Consider the following 16,970-nt stretch of genomic DNA (forward strand, 5'->3'; position numbering starts at 1 on the left):
GAGAATCTGCCCAGGGTATGCAAGGACCTAGGTCCCGCCTCACACTGAAACAACAGAACAAAACAATATTTTATGTGTCACTAAGAAAGACAGAAAAACCAAACCGAACCAAACCAAAAACAAATACCCAACCACAGTCAATGCGACTAGGACATGATGACGATATGAGCCCTATTTTCAGATGTATGTATATAAAAAAGTGTATCTTGGAATCACAAAAACATTGTAATTGTAAATGAGTTTGTGTCTTGTCTGATTTTCTTCTTGAAATGGAGCACCTCAGACTGTCTCTTGTGTACCCCAAACATAAACACAAGCACTCGAATGCATGTTCAGTAGCACACTTTCAGTTTATTGACCTATGTAGAAAAATAATAGGTCTCCAAAAGTCAAAACAGTGAAAGTAGATGCAAAAGGCTATTTCCAACTCCAGAAGGCTATACAAATATGCAAAAAGGAATAAGTTATTATTTTTTTAACTAGTGTCTTTTTTTTTTTCCAAAAATTTTCCTGAACTTCATTTCTAATGATACAAATGACTAAGGACTGGTTTAACAAATCATTTTTAAGTATATATTACATGCTTTGGAATACAAGTAGAAAAAGGTTCCAGAAAGGTTGTTGAGAAACGTCTCTATTCACAATATGAACAAGAAACTCGTATAAAAAGGAGGGAAAAGGAAGCACCTTTCATGGGATTTCGGAGCCGAATAAAGAGACAAAGATCAAGGCTGCCCTCCAAGCAAGCAAATTCCTACGAAGAACAAATGCAGATAATGAGTTCCTCCAGAAAGCCTAGGAGGTAGCTGAAGCCTCGTGATTCAGTCTCCTGCAGCTTGGAGTAAAATCCTTTCTGCCCATCTTGTTTCGTCACTGGGTGACTCAGATCTACTTCTGGAGTTCAGATCGTAGGTTCAGCTTTCTCCTGCTCAGCACTTTAAGGCACACAATTCGTCTACGAGGATGTGGGTTGGCTTTGTCCTCTGGGGTCCCTTCCGTTATCATCTTGAAAGCCCTTTCCAGACTCTGGTTTCATGAACTTTCCACCTCAAGGCCGCCACTTCAAATGACAGGCGAGGTGGAGAGTCACCAGTCTGCACAGTCCATGTTGGGAAGCCCACCAGGGACTGGTGATATGTACCTTAAGAACGTTCTCCAAGCAGGGCTGGCCAGTCACTTCCTCTAGTTGGCTACCACCAAGTTATGGGACAGGATGCTACAGCGACCAGAATGACTAGTCCATACTATGGTGCTTATGAAGAACGTCACTTTGTAATATCTTAAACCATTTACACTCATTCAGAACTTCATGAAAATCTAGCTTCTCTTCAAGTAAGTTTCCAATACTGTCTAAATCATCATCTGTTTGTAGAAACAGTGTGTTTTCTGTCAGCTCACGAGTTCAAGCCTTGTAATGGTGAGCCATGACTTAGGAGCTTCCGGGCTCCCTCTCTCAGCATTCTGAACTGTGCTCTGAAATCTCCCATCCTCCTTTCCAATGGGACAAACTCCCTGAACATGTCCCCAGTTTCAAGGCTTGCCTCTGACAATTGTTATTCCCTTCCTAAGAGCTCGCTGTGGGACAATGCTTCATGCCAATTCTCTTGACAGCAAACCCACAACGGGACCAGACTTAGTGAGAGGTTAGTGCCTAGAGTTTGAAAGGCAGGTCTTCCTCCAGGGCTTTGTGGGGCCAAATGGGTGATTCACTTCCAAACCACGCAAGTCTTCTCTTTGCCCTTTGACGCCTTTCGTTTCTAAAGCCTTCTAGGAGACGAACACATTTTGCAAGGCACACTAGTGTGAGAACGTGCAGTGCTTGGTCAGGAGGTCCAGCTGCATTCAGACTAATGTTCCAGGCTTGGAGTCTTCGTGCCAAAAGAGTCTCTGCTCGCTACTCTCCAGGTTGTCCTCCAGCTGGTTTCCATCTGTACCGTCCAGCGGAGTGGTCTCTGCATACTGCCTGGTAAAGAGAACCGGGAAAGTTACTACCTGAATCTGTTTTCCTCGCTCAGTACAAAGACTCCAACAGGTTCAACGGGTTAGAGGGAAGCACTGTTAGGACAAAAGTTTCCAGAACCTAGCGCAGGAGGCAAAGAGCATACACTCTCTTCACCACACAGTGGATCATTGTCTGACAGACTCAGGACAGATTGCTGAACTCTTGGGAGAGTTCTACCTTTGTTTACTTTCCATTTACTACTGATTAGGGCCCAGAAGGTATCAAGTTACATGTTAACTTAAAGGTGTTTGTCAGGAAGAAATACAAATGTATTCTTTGCAGCAAAGAATATTATGGGCTCCAGTTTATTGCCCCGTTTGACACTGGTTTGGTGTGTAATTTGATAATCTCATCCCAGCGCTCACTCTCGTATATTGTTTTGAATTCCCTTGAAACAGCACAACTAGTTCCCTTATTAATAATGATGCAAAAGTGAATCTTTGACACATGCTTGCTTCTTAATTTGTTAACAAATCATATTTTAATTTTTTAAAAAAGCATGTTTTGACAACTCTTCAAATTAAGAGAATAAATTTCATGTTTTTCTCAGGTTCAAGAAAAATACTTAAAGTTAGTAGGGATACCTAGAGATCTACGTCATATCCTGAGGGTTTATGGGCCAAATATAAATTGTCAGGGACCCAGGAAATGACATCATATAGGCATTGTGGTCTCAACACTGCCAGAAAAAAAAAATAGTAGAAACAGACATATTTGGATAGTGTAGTCAAACAAGCACAGCCTGTTATACAAACGGTCCAGTTAAGCAAACCACTTTCTTCAACAGTAGGTTAAAAGAGGTTAGATAGTTAGTAGACTTGTGTTTGCAATTCCAAAGTCTTTTAGTAAAGCTGAGAAAAGAAAAAAAAAAAAAACTTTGGAAAGAGAGCTTTGGGCAAAGATACTATAAAAATTCAGGATTTTAGTCTTTTCAGGGAACGTCAAAGCAAAGTCAGATTTTACAACCTCACACGGCAGCCAGGAAGGGCAAAAATCCTGCTGTCCAGAAGCAGCAGGCAGAGTGGAGCGCTGTACTTACTCCCGCTGGCTACACTGAGCAAGACAGAGCTTAATACTGAGCTCGCCTCTGGAGTCACAGCCATCCTCTGCGACAGAGGGCCTCGCTTGTGCCTAGTGAGGGGAAAGTTAGACAGGAAAAGGAAAGGACGAGGAAACAGGAAGTGAAAGGAAACAAGTTCATCTGAAAACCGCAGAGAGCACAAATCTGCCCCCTCTGAGACACTCCTAGCACAGAGACTCCTGCCTGTCTGCTTTGGGGAGTTCACCAGTGCCAGGTTTGCCAAACCATACTAGGGAAAAGTCGCCAATAAAAACTCCTAGCTTTCTATAAATAACATACAGCTTATTAAAAAAAAATATAAACCCGCTCATATGTTGCTGAGCCTTTTAAGACTTTAGTGTGGACAATCTGGAGTTTTTCTTCTGCATCATGAAATTTATTTCATCTCTTACTTTTATTAGCATAACTAATGTATTAATTGAACAAAATAAGGTTCACTGTAACATTTTCACATGTGTATGTATTCTGTCTCTGATTTTAAAAATGATGCTTTCTGTTGGTTGGCTTGCTTTGTTTTTTGAGACAGGGTCTCACATTATAGCTCAGATGGACCTTAAGGTCATTATGTAGTCCCGGCTGCCCACAAGTTTACAGCAATCCTCTTGCCTTCGCCTCCCAAGAGAATGAATCACCATGGCAGCTTTAAAAACACGTTTCCATAAAAATGCATCATGCATTCTTAAGGCAAATTTCTGAAGTTTTATCAGTGGTTATTGCTGTATTTGGCTTGTTAGTAAATTAAATTAAAGTGATCAGATTGTATCATAGTTTTAAAAATCCTGCACAAGACAGGTATGTACTTCTGTGATCTTTGGGGCATCAGTGTTGCCCATTCTTAAAGATCACACTTGTCAGTTTTAAGTATTAACCCTAGTTTGGGGACGAAGACAGAGGATGTGATCTGAAATGCAGGCAAACATAGCACACAGGATACATTAATATCACTACTAATACGAAGGGTCATAATGTTCAACTATGGAGCTTTTATATAAAGCATCATGTATTTAATACTTAGTTATATATGTAAGGCTTAAAATGTTGGAGAGATGGCTCAGTGGCTAAAAAGAACTGGCTGCTCTTCCAGAGGACCTGGGTTCAATTCCCAGCACCCACATGGTGGCTCACAACTGTCTGTTTCAGGGATCCAGCACCCTCATACAGAGTATATATGAGCAAAACACCAGTGCACATTAAATAAAAATAAATAAATCATTTAAAAATGTTTAACTATAGTCACATAAAAGGTGGTGCACACCTTTAATCCCAGAACTAAGGAGGCAGAGACAGGTAGATCTCTGAGTTTGAGGCTAGCCTGGTCTACATAGTAAGTTCCAGGACAACCAGGGCTACACAGAGAAACTTTTTCTTGAAAAATCAAAACAAACAAACCAACAAAAAGTTTAACAACATAGGATTGAATTTTTAAGATATTAAATTTTTTTTTTTTTTTTGAGACAGGGTTTCTCTGTGGTTTTGGAGCCTGTCCTGGAACTAGCTCTGTAGACCAGGCTGGTCTCGAACTCACAGAGATCCGCCTGCCTCTGCCTCCCGAGTGCTGGGATTAAAGGCGTGCGCCACCACCGCCTGGCTTAAGATATTAAATTTTTAAATGAGATGTATAATTTAATACACAGTATAAGATGCAAAACTGTATTCACCGTATCATTATGGTCATGTTCTAAAGGACAGAGGGTCATAAAGAAACGTGTCAAATGTTGATAACACTGTCTCTGGTTGGTGGAATTAAGGCGCCATTGTTATCTTTGCTAGTCCTTTGTAACTCTCCATGTTTTCTCCACAGTGAGTGACGTGAGTTTGCACAGTGGAACTTTAAATAGCTTCCAATTTCCTGCACACTGGGTCCCCTCTGACCCTAGCCTGCTCTGACTGAAATATATAGGCAGACTTGGAGAAAATAGATTTTCTTCTCAGAGTGTTTAGCAGCTCCTGGAATCAATGAAGGCAGAGATAATGATAAGAGAACTGTTTTGTGCACTGACTCAGCGAAAAGGAAAGAATCACCGTTCAAACACGAAAAGCATCAGCAAATCTAGCCAAGGTGCTGAGAGCTCTGTTGAAAGAGTTATGCTCAAACTTGGGTCTGCTCGTTATGGTTCCTGCTGCAAACTCATTCTCAAGCATGATTTAGACAAGTCCCAGCCCTCTGACATCCTGCGAAGTACAGTTCCACCAAATCTATTTTGAGCACACCCTTTGTTGAGCTGAGACAATTGGCTTAATATTTCAAGCCAAGAAAAACTCTGGTGGAATGTGGGGAAGAAAAACAAGGATTGGGGGACCAAATACTTCCAATTAGCCTGGACCGCCAACTGGCTCTGCAGGCAGCTGCTAACCTGCCCAATTCACTAGCACAGACACCGTGCAAGCTGTGGTCTTTCTAAGTTTCCTTCACTGGAAGTGTCAATGGGACTTAAACAACAAGATCAAATTCTCGACAACAACCAAAAAGTACCGAGAAAGTGCTTGTCTTCACGGCACTGTTGGTGTAAAAGAAAGGAATGAAACTAGTTCCTCCTCCGCAGAAGAATTAAAAACCGTGAGAGTTCTAAGTCTGTGATTTTGGGGAGGGCCCTTGTTAAGTTTTAGGCTAATCTCTTTGATGCATTTTAGTGGGCCTGAGATGATATGCTAATCATTTGCTCCATCCACTTGCCTATCAGTCTGGGCCAGGGGAGTTACTCTCTCATTCTGGGAGAAGCTGGTGAATCTTTAGGGTCGCACTGTGCCGCCTTGCACATATGTACTCCTTTTACTGTTTACAGAGACCTGCTGGAGCAGACAAGCAGGACAGATGGCGGTGTCCAACGCGTCTTAGCGAACACAAAAAGATAGCAAGTGGGGACATCTAACCGACCAACTGCTGGCTGGACTCTGGTACAAAGAGCTTTACTGGGGGAGAGGTATTTTCCCTGCAGAAAATACCTCTCTCTTCCAGAGGAGACTTATACACAATTACAGTTTTAAATACACCCTTACAATGGAAGAAAGAGAACAGTCCAGCTGTGGACTGAGGTTTTCATGCGCACAGCTGTAAAGACAGGGCTGACTTTGGATGTGCTCGAGGGAGCTCAGAAAGCTTCAAAAGTCCGGTTGCATTTTCCGGCTTTGCTGGCCATGTGCTGTGTGTCAAAGGCACTTAGCTTTGTTCTCAGAGTGCGAGCACAGACACAGTAAACTAACGAGTATGGCCATTTTCCAGTCAGACATTATTTACGGAATGAGGTGGCAGTTGGGTTCAGCCACAAACCCCGTGTTATATCTCGTCACACTGAGACTTCAATGTAGGAGCCAGGTAACCTTAGGAGGGGGCCAAGCTTCTAGAATCTGCTCAGGACTTCCTTACCTGCTTGGAGAGGGCAAGGGATTGTAGATGCTGCCGTAGTAGCTGGTGTAGGGAGAATGCACTGGATTTTCGTATTCCGATAGCCCCACGGTTACCTGGGTCCTCCAGTTCCCGGAAGCATTTGTAGAAGACACTAGGAAAAAGAATGGGAAGGGGGAGCACATTAGTTGAACTACTTCAAGCCAATCTCTTCAGGTTGCCTCACAGTCAAGTGTGTGGAGAGCAGAGAAATGAAAGGCCTAGGTTTGGTTTTGGATTTGCCAGTGCTGGGGATGGGTACAGGCCATCTACCACCAAGATAGAACCCCATATTTGAGCCAGAATTTGCAGTCAGTTTGTTGGCTTAGTGACTGAGCGACCCTGAGCTGATAGCTTATTCTTTTCAAGGTTCAGTTTCCGTCCCTGTGGAGAGGATAATGACATAAATATGTTCTGTGTGGCCACAGCAACAGGACTAAAGGTAACTATGAACATCTTCAACCTAGTGAAGAAGACAGACTCACAACCTGATAATTTATTATTAATAGCATTCTGAAGGGAGGACGAAACATTTTCAATTACGCATATTTCTAAGTAGCCCAGAAGAAAAGGGAGAGGAGTCTCATGAAGGGAGAGAAGGTCGCCCTGGGGCCTTCAGCTCTGAGATGGTACCTGAGAGTACCTAGAGTCTGTGGAGGAAAAACATCCAGCCCGGTGACTTGTTGAGACTTGACTGCCAAAGGCAACACAGGGCCACTGGCAAGACAGGACATTTTCTGTTGTTGAATCAAAAACAATGGGGGTGGGGACAGAAGCTAGCAAAAGGAGGAAGAGGCCAGTTTGTAAAAGAGACTAGTTGGGAACCAGGGGAGGACATGGGCATCATTCTGAAGCCGAACCGGATTGAAGGCCTGCCACTGGTTTCTGCTGCCCTCTCTGTAAAACCAGTCCTGCATCACACCTGGGCTACGCGCGTGGCTCTACATTCCTGTGCATATCCAAGTCTCTCACACACAGGCCCGGTCATGGTTCTTCCTGTTCGCCATGTTCTCTTCCTGGCTACTGACCTTTTTCCACACCCACCAGCCACTCGGCAGTCACCACAGACAGACACACTTCGGAATACAGCAACTTATAGTACCATGTAATTTTCACTAACAGATGTAGGATTCTTGTGGTGGGTTTCCAAGACTGAGGCCTTGGGGTCATACTGTTTGAGCTGGAACAGAAGCCCCTTACTTTGTTACCTGCCAGCCAAGAGGATTGGCAGGGTCATTCAAACACTAAACCAGAGTCACGGCAACTGTAAGATAAGGATGATAACAAACCCAGCTAACAGCAGTCACTGCTACTCATACTCAAGGGGAGAGCACCCTGGCACAGAGAGCTGCCAAGTCAAGGTGGCTACCGTCACTCCCGAAGCTGAGTCACACGAAGCCTTCGGGTGGTACGAAATCTGACTTAACCAGAAACAGGAAGTGCAGCTCTCCGTGTGAATGAGGTGTGCCTGTAGAACTCCATCTCTAAAGCTGTAAAGTGAGGGAGGAATGAGGAACATTCCAGAAGGGATTTCAGGGAGCCTTGGTTTCATCCATTTAAAGGATGCGCTGCTCAGCCAGGTGTGGTGGGGCAGGATTGGGAGAGGCCCTGCGAGTTTGAGGCCAGCCCAGGACACACTGTAAGATCCTATCTGAAACCGCCAAGGGGAGCTTAAGGGGAGGAGGAATGCTCTTGGTGGGACACCAGGTCAGACCCAGGAAGTAGTCACTCCATTTTCACCCCTGCCCTAGATACAAAGCCAAGAGCCGAGACAGGGTTCTGAATCACACCCGTTTCCCCTGGGTGTTCCCTCAGCCTTGTGCACCAAAAGCCACCCCCAAGAATTTCCAGACCCCTTGTTTGCCTTTATTCTTGTGGAACTCTGTCCAGGTGTGAACTGGGAAAGCCTTTCGTGCTGCACCCTGAACCTTAAGAATAAGCCAGACATCTTCTAGGTCAGGGCTATAAACCACAAGAAATAATGATAGGAGCCTCTTTTGGGTGTTAGATGCGTTCGCATAGTCCTAGCCGAAGTCCAAAGTCCTAGAGATAGGAACAAAATGGAACCCAAACAAAGTCTCCATGGCAATGTTTTTGTCAGCAAATTCAGGAATCTCAACGGTACAATTCACCCTAACTGCTCTCCACAGGCTCGGAAATCCCCACGTGTGCTTAAGGGAGGCAGCAAAACCCAGGGCCCAGGTTTCTGTGAATCAATTCATTTCTTCAGATCTGAAGCTGACTTAATTTTCATACATCCCTTCGTCTGCTGACGAGACCCTGAGCTCATGGCGGCCAGACATGGCTTCAGTCCTGCACTCTCACTGAGGCAGGCAGACCTCCCTTCGGCTCCTACTTCTCTGCTGTTACCTAGTCCAGGTTAGGGTGTGCGGCAGGAACGGCAGGAATGTGAGCAGAGGGAGCCGCCAGACCCTACATAAAGGTTAGAAAGGGGACACTTCTGATAATCGAAAATTATCTACAACGATTCCTGGAGTTGTTTGGTAATGATGGTAGACGTAGAATCAGATTTTCAAGCACTCCAGGCAAGTGCCTGGTCCCTCAAATTCCTCACATTAGCAATTCAGTAGCACTTAATACAGACTGAGATAAGATAAAGAAAGCATGTAGAAAAATACGTCACAAATACCAGAGTCTATCAGAATTACTGTAAACCTTATGCAGGCAGGCAGTTACGTGAATAATCAATCAGTCTTGGAACTGATCACATCTTGGTGGCCAACGAGAAGGGAGGCATGATCCTTAATGCCTTCTGCTCAGCTCGTGTGTTTCTTTCAAAATGTCAACCCCCAACGATGAGACCACATTGGAGAGATGTGGCTATCAGCCTAAGACCCAGATGACAGAAGGCTGGTGAAAGCACCACCACAGGACAGCACAGACTAGGTACTCAGCAGGCCTGAATCTACAAATGGCTCCACCAGGCTCTTTCGCTCTGTGAAGGACTGCAGAGCGCTGTCCAAGTTGGAAGTTCAAACTCTGGGTCCGCTGAATGACTGTCACTCTTAATGACCTTGGGGACCAATTTCATGACCCTGGACAGGCGTGTTGTGGGAGTATGATAGATGGTGACCCAAGGGTGATGTGCTTCCCAGCCATCTTACCTGAAGAGTAGGAAGACGCTCGACTGCTCGGAGAACAGGGCACCTGCAGTCCCGGAAATCCCAAGCACCTCTGTGAGCCCCTGTCTGAGTCAAAGCTAGACTGTGGGCTGTGTCCCTGATCCTTTTGCCCAGAAGCCCTCTGGTACCAGCCACGCAGATGCTCAGCAACTAAGGCCTTGTGGATGTTTTTGGTGATGTGCTCAGATTTCACGGCAGCCTTCCTCGGCAGCCGGAGAGTTGCATAAGGGTTATGGGGCACGCGGTCCACCTCGTCTTCATGGAAAGACCTGCTGTTGTAGTCCCGCTGGCGGTCGTATCCATAGTGAGCTGAGGACCGGTAAGAAGGGTTGACACTGTACTGTCCCTCAGTGTCATTCTCATAGATATAGCCACCGCTATAATACAGGTCACACTCCGCATACGGTGCATATCCGGTGATGTAGTAACCAGAAGGTGGGTCCTGACCCTTTGAGTAGACACCGTTCCTCAAGGTCTCCTTCTGTGCTAGGTTGGGCATGCTTCCTGAATTGGAAGTAGACACATGCTGCTTCTTGGACCTTCTCCTACCCCTGGCGCGGGTGTCCAGCGTCTGGGTGGTGTAGTAAGGGCCAGAAGCAGGCGTCACACAGTAGTACTCGGAGCTTGACTGGCTTGTGTAGGAAGACCCGTCATCGAGGATCTCGGTGCTACTGCTTCTTTGGGATTTGGAGAGGGTGAAAAATGGCTTGTCGTTGTCCATCTCACAGAGCAGGTGGGACTGGGACTCCAGGCTTCCGCTCCGCTGGCGGCAGTGCTGAGATGAAGAGTCGGGTCTGAAGGAAGAGGAGAGGAAATGAGAAAAACAGGACCCAAGGAAGCCAAAAGAACGCTGAGGGCTGTGAGAAGGCTCTGTAGCACAGCGCTTGCTGTGTGAGCATGAAAACTTGAGTTTAATGCTGCAGAACCCATGTAGAAAAGACACACACGGTTCCTGCAATCTCCATGCTTGGGGAGGGGCTGCCAGGCAGGTCCCTGAAGCTTGAGTCTAGCCAAATAGGTGAGTTTAAGGTTTAACTGGAGACCTGATCTCAAAAAATAAGGTGGTGGAACAGTGGTGGCTCACACCTCTAATCCCAGCACCCGAGAGGCAAAGCCAGGCAGATCTCTGTGAGTTTGGGGCCGACCCGGTCTACAAAGTGAGTTGTAGGACAACCAGAGATGTACCAAAGGGAAACCCTGTCTGGGGTGGGGTGGGGAGAGGTGGAGAATGATTGAGGAAAGTGGCCCGCGTTGACCTCTGGTCTCTATATACATGTACAATCATGTATGTGAGCACCCACACACACGCACATATAGGAACACATGCGGCACAGAGGAAAGAACACGCTGAATGGGTTCGTAACTTCCAAATTCAATTGAACTTTCAGGTTTCCAAGTGTGACTACACAACAGAGTCCACCTGCTCACATCACACACTGGTTCATTAATAAGTTCTTATCATGGTCTTTTCTATGGGAAGAATAGGTAGAATAGGTTCTGGTATTGTGCAAGCCAAATCCTTCCTTGAAGATATATATACACACATATACGTATATATATGTGTATATGCATATATACATTTATATACATACACATATACGTGTATATACACATATATACGTATATGTATGTATGCATGCATTTGTATGTATATAATGATATGCACTCTGAATTAAAGCTGTCCTCCAATTGGTCTTTGGAGGCTCCTCTCTTCTCACATAACGTTAGTTTACATAAGAATAAAAGAGAAGCAAGGTGGAGTGGAGTCTGGGCCTAAACCAGAGATACTGGTGTTGAGTCACAGTTTGGCTGGCTATTCACCAGCTCTAAGAGTTAGGGCAAGATACTTAACTTCTCTCAGTTTTGCTTCTGGGTTTGTAAAATGAGATGAAAATGATACCTAGTATCCTCTTCATATATTTGCTTGCTGTGGGTACTAACTAAAATAGCAAGGGTAAAGCCTTTATGGGGCTGAGGCTATAGCTCAGTTGGCAGTGCTGGCCTAGCATGTATCAAGCCCTGGTTTTGGATCTTGGTGTCACATAAGCCAGGTGTAGTGTGTACGTCTGTAGTCCAGTGCTGAGGTAGGTGGTGGAAGCAGGAGGATGAGGACTTGAAGCTCATTCTTGGCTACATAGTGAGTCAACCTGGACTATAGAAAATGGTGTTGCTAAACAAATAGGATCTTTAAAAAAATAAAGGAAGATAAAACATTTATCATAGAACTCTGCCAATACTTCAAAGCTCCCCCGCAGTTATTCTCACCCTTGTCAATGAATTATGAATTGTAATATCTAGTTGAGGAAATTAAAGTACTAAAAATCCAATATATGCCTGGAGAAACCAAGTACATGGTGTTGACTCACAAATTAGAAATTATAAGTTAGCGGGAAATGGGCTAGTGTGCGCCAGGGCTACCAACGAGTGGAAAGTCACTTTAAAAGATTGAAAAGTGCAGCCAAAGCAAGGCAAGCACTCTGGCCAACAGTGGCGGAGCTGAGGCAGTAGAAATGAGGTTCTTACTCCAGGTGGCTGCTGCTGTAGGCATTCCGAGTCAGGACGGGCGTGGTGGGCATGCTCCGTCCTCCTTGGGGCCGCCGCTCCAGTGTTTTGTAAGGGCTGCTGTGGGTGGACAGCATTTCTCTGCAATGAAAAGGAATTGAAGAAATGGTCAACCTCTTGGTGTTCCTGGCAAACTTGTTACACATTGATGTGAAACTTACTGGGAAGTAATGGAAAGAGAGCATGAGAGAAGGATGGGGGCGCGAGTCTCTGGGGGTGAGCATCCTGGGGGGGAGAATCTCTGGAGGTGAGCATCCTGAGAGGGGGGGCGAGTCTCTGGAGGTGAGCATCCTGGGGGGGAATCTCTGGAGGTGAGCATCCTGAGGGGGAACAAGTCTCTGGAGGTGAGCATCCTGAGGGGGGAATCTCTGGAGGTGAGCATCCTGGGGGGGGGATCTCTGGAGGTGAGCATCTTGAGGGGGGGAATCTCTGGAGGTGAGCATCCTGAGGGGGGATGAGTCTCTGGAGGTGAGCATCCTGGGGGGGAATCTCTGGAGGTGAGCATCCTGAGGGGGGACGAGTCTCTGGCGGTGAGCATCCTGAGGGGAGACGAGTCTCTGGCGGTGAGCATCCTGAGGGGGGACGAGTCTCTGGAGGTGAGCATCCTGAGGGGGAACGAGTCTCTGGAGGTAAGCATCCTGAGGGGGGAATCTCTGGAGGTGAGCATCCTGAGGGGGGAATCTCTGAAGGTGAGCATCCTGAGGGGAGCAAGTCTCTTGGAGGTGATCATCCTGAGGGGAATCTCTGGAGGTGAGCATCCTGAGGGGGGGTCTCTGGAGGTGATCATCCTGAGGGGAATCTCTGGAGGTGATCATCCTGAGGGGAATCTCTGGAGGTGAGCATCCTGAGGGGGGGTCTCTGGAGGTGAGCATCCTGAGGAGAATCTCTGGAGGTGAGCATCCTGAGGGGGGAATCTCTGGAGGTGAGCATCCTGAGAGGAATCTCCGGAGGTGAGCATCCTGAGGGGAATCTCCGGAGGTGAGCATCCTGAGGGGTCCTGGATGACTTAGCAGAAGCACGTGTGGCCTGACTGTCTTGAGTCACACACACAGGCAATAAGAAGTAGGATAGACTGAAAGCAACTGCCGTGAGACTCAGCAGCCCTTCCCTCAAGTCTACTCAGAAATATTTGGGGTTTGACACACACACACACAGTATAGAAGAGAGTAGGCACGACTGTGCTCCAACAAAACTTAATGTCATTTTCAGACACCACCAAATATTATTGCTTTCGACCTGTTCCCTCCAATTTCTTTGGAATAATTTCTTAAAAAGTCAGCTCATAGTGGCTGAGTTGATGTGGCCCATGGCTGTTAGCCATAGGTACTTGACTAAAGCGTATCATCTTTAAATCATGTTTTTCTATTTCCCAGAATGCTAGGAACATAGCTGCCTAAGGGGCATCTTTAGAGTCAAAGTTATACAATTAAACTATAGAATCCTAGGCCTGATAGAACTTGACCTGAAAGTCTCACAAAAGTTCACGGACTGAAAACTTGGCTCGGAACTTTTGAGGTTACTATAAAGTGATGGAAACTTTGAGGGGCAGGACAAGCGGGATGAAGTTAGGCCATCGGGGGCAGCCCCTGGAAGGGGAAATTGAAGTCAGCTAATTCCTGTCTCTCTCTGATTCTCAGTTACCCCAAGGAGAGTACTTTGTTTGTTCTACCACATGCTCCCCACCACGGTGCTCCCCTAACCACAGACCCAAAAGGAAGGGGTCAGGTGATCATGACCTCAACCTCTTGAAGCCACAGCTTTTTCATAAGTTGCTTATTTCATTTTAATATCACTCCCTAATCTAGATCATTAGAGCCCTTTTAACTAGATCTAAATCACACAGACTGTAATAAGAAAAGAGCCAAGGGCCTTTTCAAAAGCCCTCTTCAGAAAACTCCCGCTCACTTTCAACAACAAACCTCTGCGGTAGTGGCCCCGCCTCAGTTACCTAATAGAACATCTTCCAGAAGGATAAGTAAAGAGCAAGGAAAATGTGTCACTGTTTCAGAGAAGAGACTTCTTGGTTTCAAGGCATCGATCTTACAATGAGAACGGCTCACCTCGACTGCCTGGTGTCCACCAACTGGTCATTGATGGAGGATTTTCTGAAGTGGATTCGCTCAATACCGAGAGACTTGGGGGGTAGAATTCTTGGAGAATGAGGTACTGAACTTGGTCGCTGCCCAGCCAGAGTAAAGGAGTCATTGGCTAAAGTGAGTTGAAAAGAAAATAATAAAGATGATCAAATCAGTAATTGAACAGCTTGTCAATCTTTCACAAAGAAATTGGCAAACCAGATGAACAACACTCCTTCTCAAGACCATATTTGTAGGAATGTATAGTAGGCATGCACATTTCTTGCAAAGTTTTTATAATGATGAGTTAGAAAAATAGAAATACCGCAGTCCAAACCAAGTTTTCTCAATTCACAGGGACCACTCTGAGTAAGAAAACCACAATGGGTGACAATGTCACTTTCAAAAGCTTTTATTAAAGGAAGTCTGCTATTTTCCAGGTCTGGTGGAGCACACCTGTAAGCCCAGCACTTGGGAGGTAGGGACAGGCAGATTTCTATGAGTTTGAAGCTAGCCTAGTCTACATAGTGAATTCCAGACTAGCCAGAGTTATATAGTGAAACCCTGTCTGTAAAGAACAAAAGGAAAAAAAAGAGAGAGAGAGGATTTTGTTTCCCCTTAAAGACAGCAGGGCTCTGAGGCCCCGGGCTTATCCTTTGAGGGATGGGCTATGCTGATGCAGACGTGGTGTGTTCACCAGTGATCTGTACAACCTATACAGTGGGAAGTGTATTGGATTGCAGCTTAAAGGAAGGATCCTGAAGTGAGATTATATTTTATTGACCATCAAACTCAGCGAAAAAGCAGTGGGGGACAGGGGCAGGGCAGTGGCTTCCTGGAATTCTTCAGATCATATCAGATAGCCATTGAGCTGACTGTGTGTAAAGACTTACAAGGAAGTACTCAGCCCCTTGGTATGAAAGCATTCCATCCCCAAATACTCCGAACTAATATTGGCCACAGTCACATATATAGCTTACTTATAAAAAGGACAAAAGTTACTTGAAATCTAACTCATAAAATATGTCTTTCTTCCCAAATATAACAAAATCAACCCCACTTCTCCAGAAAGCAGTGGCATGCAAAGTGTACACCATAATTTCCTGGTTTGATGTTGGATTCCAGATATGCAAAACGTCACCACTGGAAATTGATAGGTGAAGGACCATGTGACTTACATACTTCTGAGTCTTTATTTTATTTATTTATTTGTTTACAAAGTTGAAAAAAAAAGACTTTAACATCTTTACAGACAGACTTACTCAAACTATGGATTTCTGACTGGGTGGTCCTATATTTTTTTTTAGGTTTGTTTTTTTATTGGTACTCACTTCAGTAACTTGAATCCAGAGATATAAGCAGTATATAACCAGAGAGTTACAAGTAAACGCAGATTATACACGCAAAGTTCTGCTCACAAATGTCACACGAGCTGTTTTAATATATTAGCCTGTGTAGATGACAATGACAGACCTCCCTCTTCAATCATTTGTAAAAATAAAGTTAGTTTATTCTATGTTTCCACAAAGAGAAACAAGTTGGCTCTTTTTGTTACTCTTTGTTAGACAGGGTCTTATGGTTAGAACTCATCATGTAGCAAAGGAAAGCCTTGAACTTCTGACTTGCCTCTGCCTTCCAAGGACTGGTACCATAAGTAGGCAGTATCACACCTGGATTATTTGGTGTCCGGAATCAAATCCAGAGCATCATGCATGTGAGGTATTCTACCAACTAAGCTGCATCTTATATCCACGTTTATTTAAATTAAAAAATTATCTTAAGTACAAGAGACAAGGCCCTGCTCTTGCAGATGACCTGAGCTCACTTTCTAGCATCCCCACGTCAGAAAATCTCACAGGGCATCCTGCCTCCTTGGGTACCCTCAAGCATGTGCTATACACAGACACACACGCGCGTGCGCACACACACACACACACACACACACGTACTTACTCACTCACTCACATATACACACAAATAAATAAAAATAAATCATTTTAAAAATGATCTTCACACTTCAGAGTACCTAATATTTTTAAATGAAAAAAGGAGCCACTTACGATCATCATAGGTGGTGGTGTCGGACAAAGAACTACTTTCTGATGGAATTATGTCTTCTGTGAAAGAAAAAATAGCCGTCTTTAGTATAATTGTGCATTTATACAATTAGAATGAGTTCAGCAAGGCAATTTTCAATGAAGTGCATTTTATTTTCATTTAGCTAAATGTAAGCAATTACAGTGCATTAAGAATAATTAGCTGTTGTTGGAATCACTTACGTTTTACTGGAGATAAAATCATCTGGCCTATAGTACAGATGTTATAATGGATTAGTTAGTCCTCGGTATCCAGAGGAGAATGGTTTCTGGTCTCCCCCCCCAATAAATCTGAGGGTGTTCCAAGTTCTCTTGGACACCGTGAATACTGTCTCCAGCACTCACAATTCCTACTATGGTGTGAGTGCTATATAAATAGTTGTTATGTTGTAGTACTTATCAAATAATGTCTTAGTTCAAAGACAACTTTCCCTCAAACACTTTGACCTGAGACTGACTGTGTCTATAGATGTGGAGTCTGAGGAGAGAAGGGCAACCTACATTTCTTTTTTTCTTTTCCCTTACTTCCTTCATTTCCTCTTCCTCCTCTTCCTTCTCCTTCTTTTCCTCTCTCTCTCTCTCTCTCTCTCTCTCTCTCTCTCTCTCTTTCTCTCTCTCTCTCTCTCTCT

At 44.8% G+C, this 16,970-nt stretch overlaps 1 protein-coding gene across 2 annotated transcripts in view; it reads right to left on the minus strand.

Moving 5' to 3' along the window:
- Positions 1-336: 336 nt before the first annotated feature.
- The window catches only part of Frmd4b (FERM domain containing 4B), a 191,707-nt gene continuing 175,073 nt past the window's right edge, over positions 337-16,970 (minus strand). Inside the window, exons 18-24 of one of the 2 annotated variants that reach the window (XM_026788213.1) lie at positions 16,306-16,362; positions 14,231-14,378; positions 12,132-12,251; positions 9,591-10,402; positions 6,448-6,580; positions 3,042-3,133; positions 337-1,963 (exon numbers count right to left, since the gene is read on the minus strand). In XM_026788213.1, coding sequence (XP_026644014.1) covers positions 1,848-1,963; positions 3,042-3,133; positions 6,448-6,580; positions 9,591-10,402; positions 12,132-12,251; positions 14,231-14,378; positions 16,306-16,362 — 1,478 coding nt within the window. In that variant the 3' untranslated portion in view covers positions 337-1,847. The remainder of the gene's footprint in view (positions 1,964-3,041; positions 3,134-6,447; positions 6,581-9,590; positions 10,403-12,131; positions 12,252-14,230; positions 14,379-16,305; positions 16,363-16,970) is intronic. The other variant, XM_005364928.3, reaches the window with a different exon arrangement.

Source organism: Microtus ochrogaster, unplaced genomic scaffold, assembly GCF_000317375.1.
Source record: "Microtus ochrogaster isolate Prairie Vole_2 unplaced genomic scaffold, MicOch1.0 UNK1, whole genome shotgun sequence".
Classification (NCBI taxonomy): Eukaryota; Metazoa; Chordata; class Mammalia; order Rodentia; family Cricetidae; genus Microtus; species Microtus ochrogaster.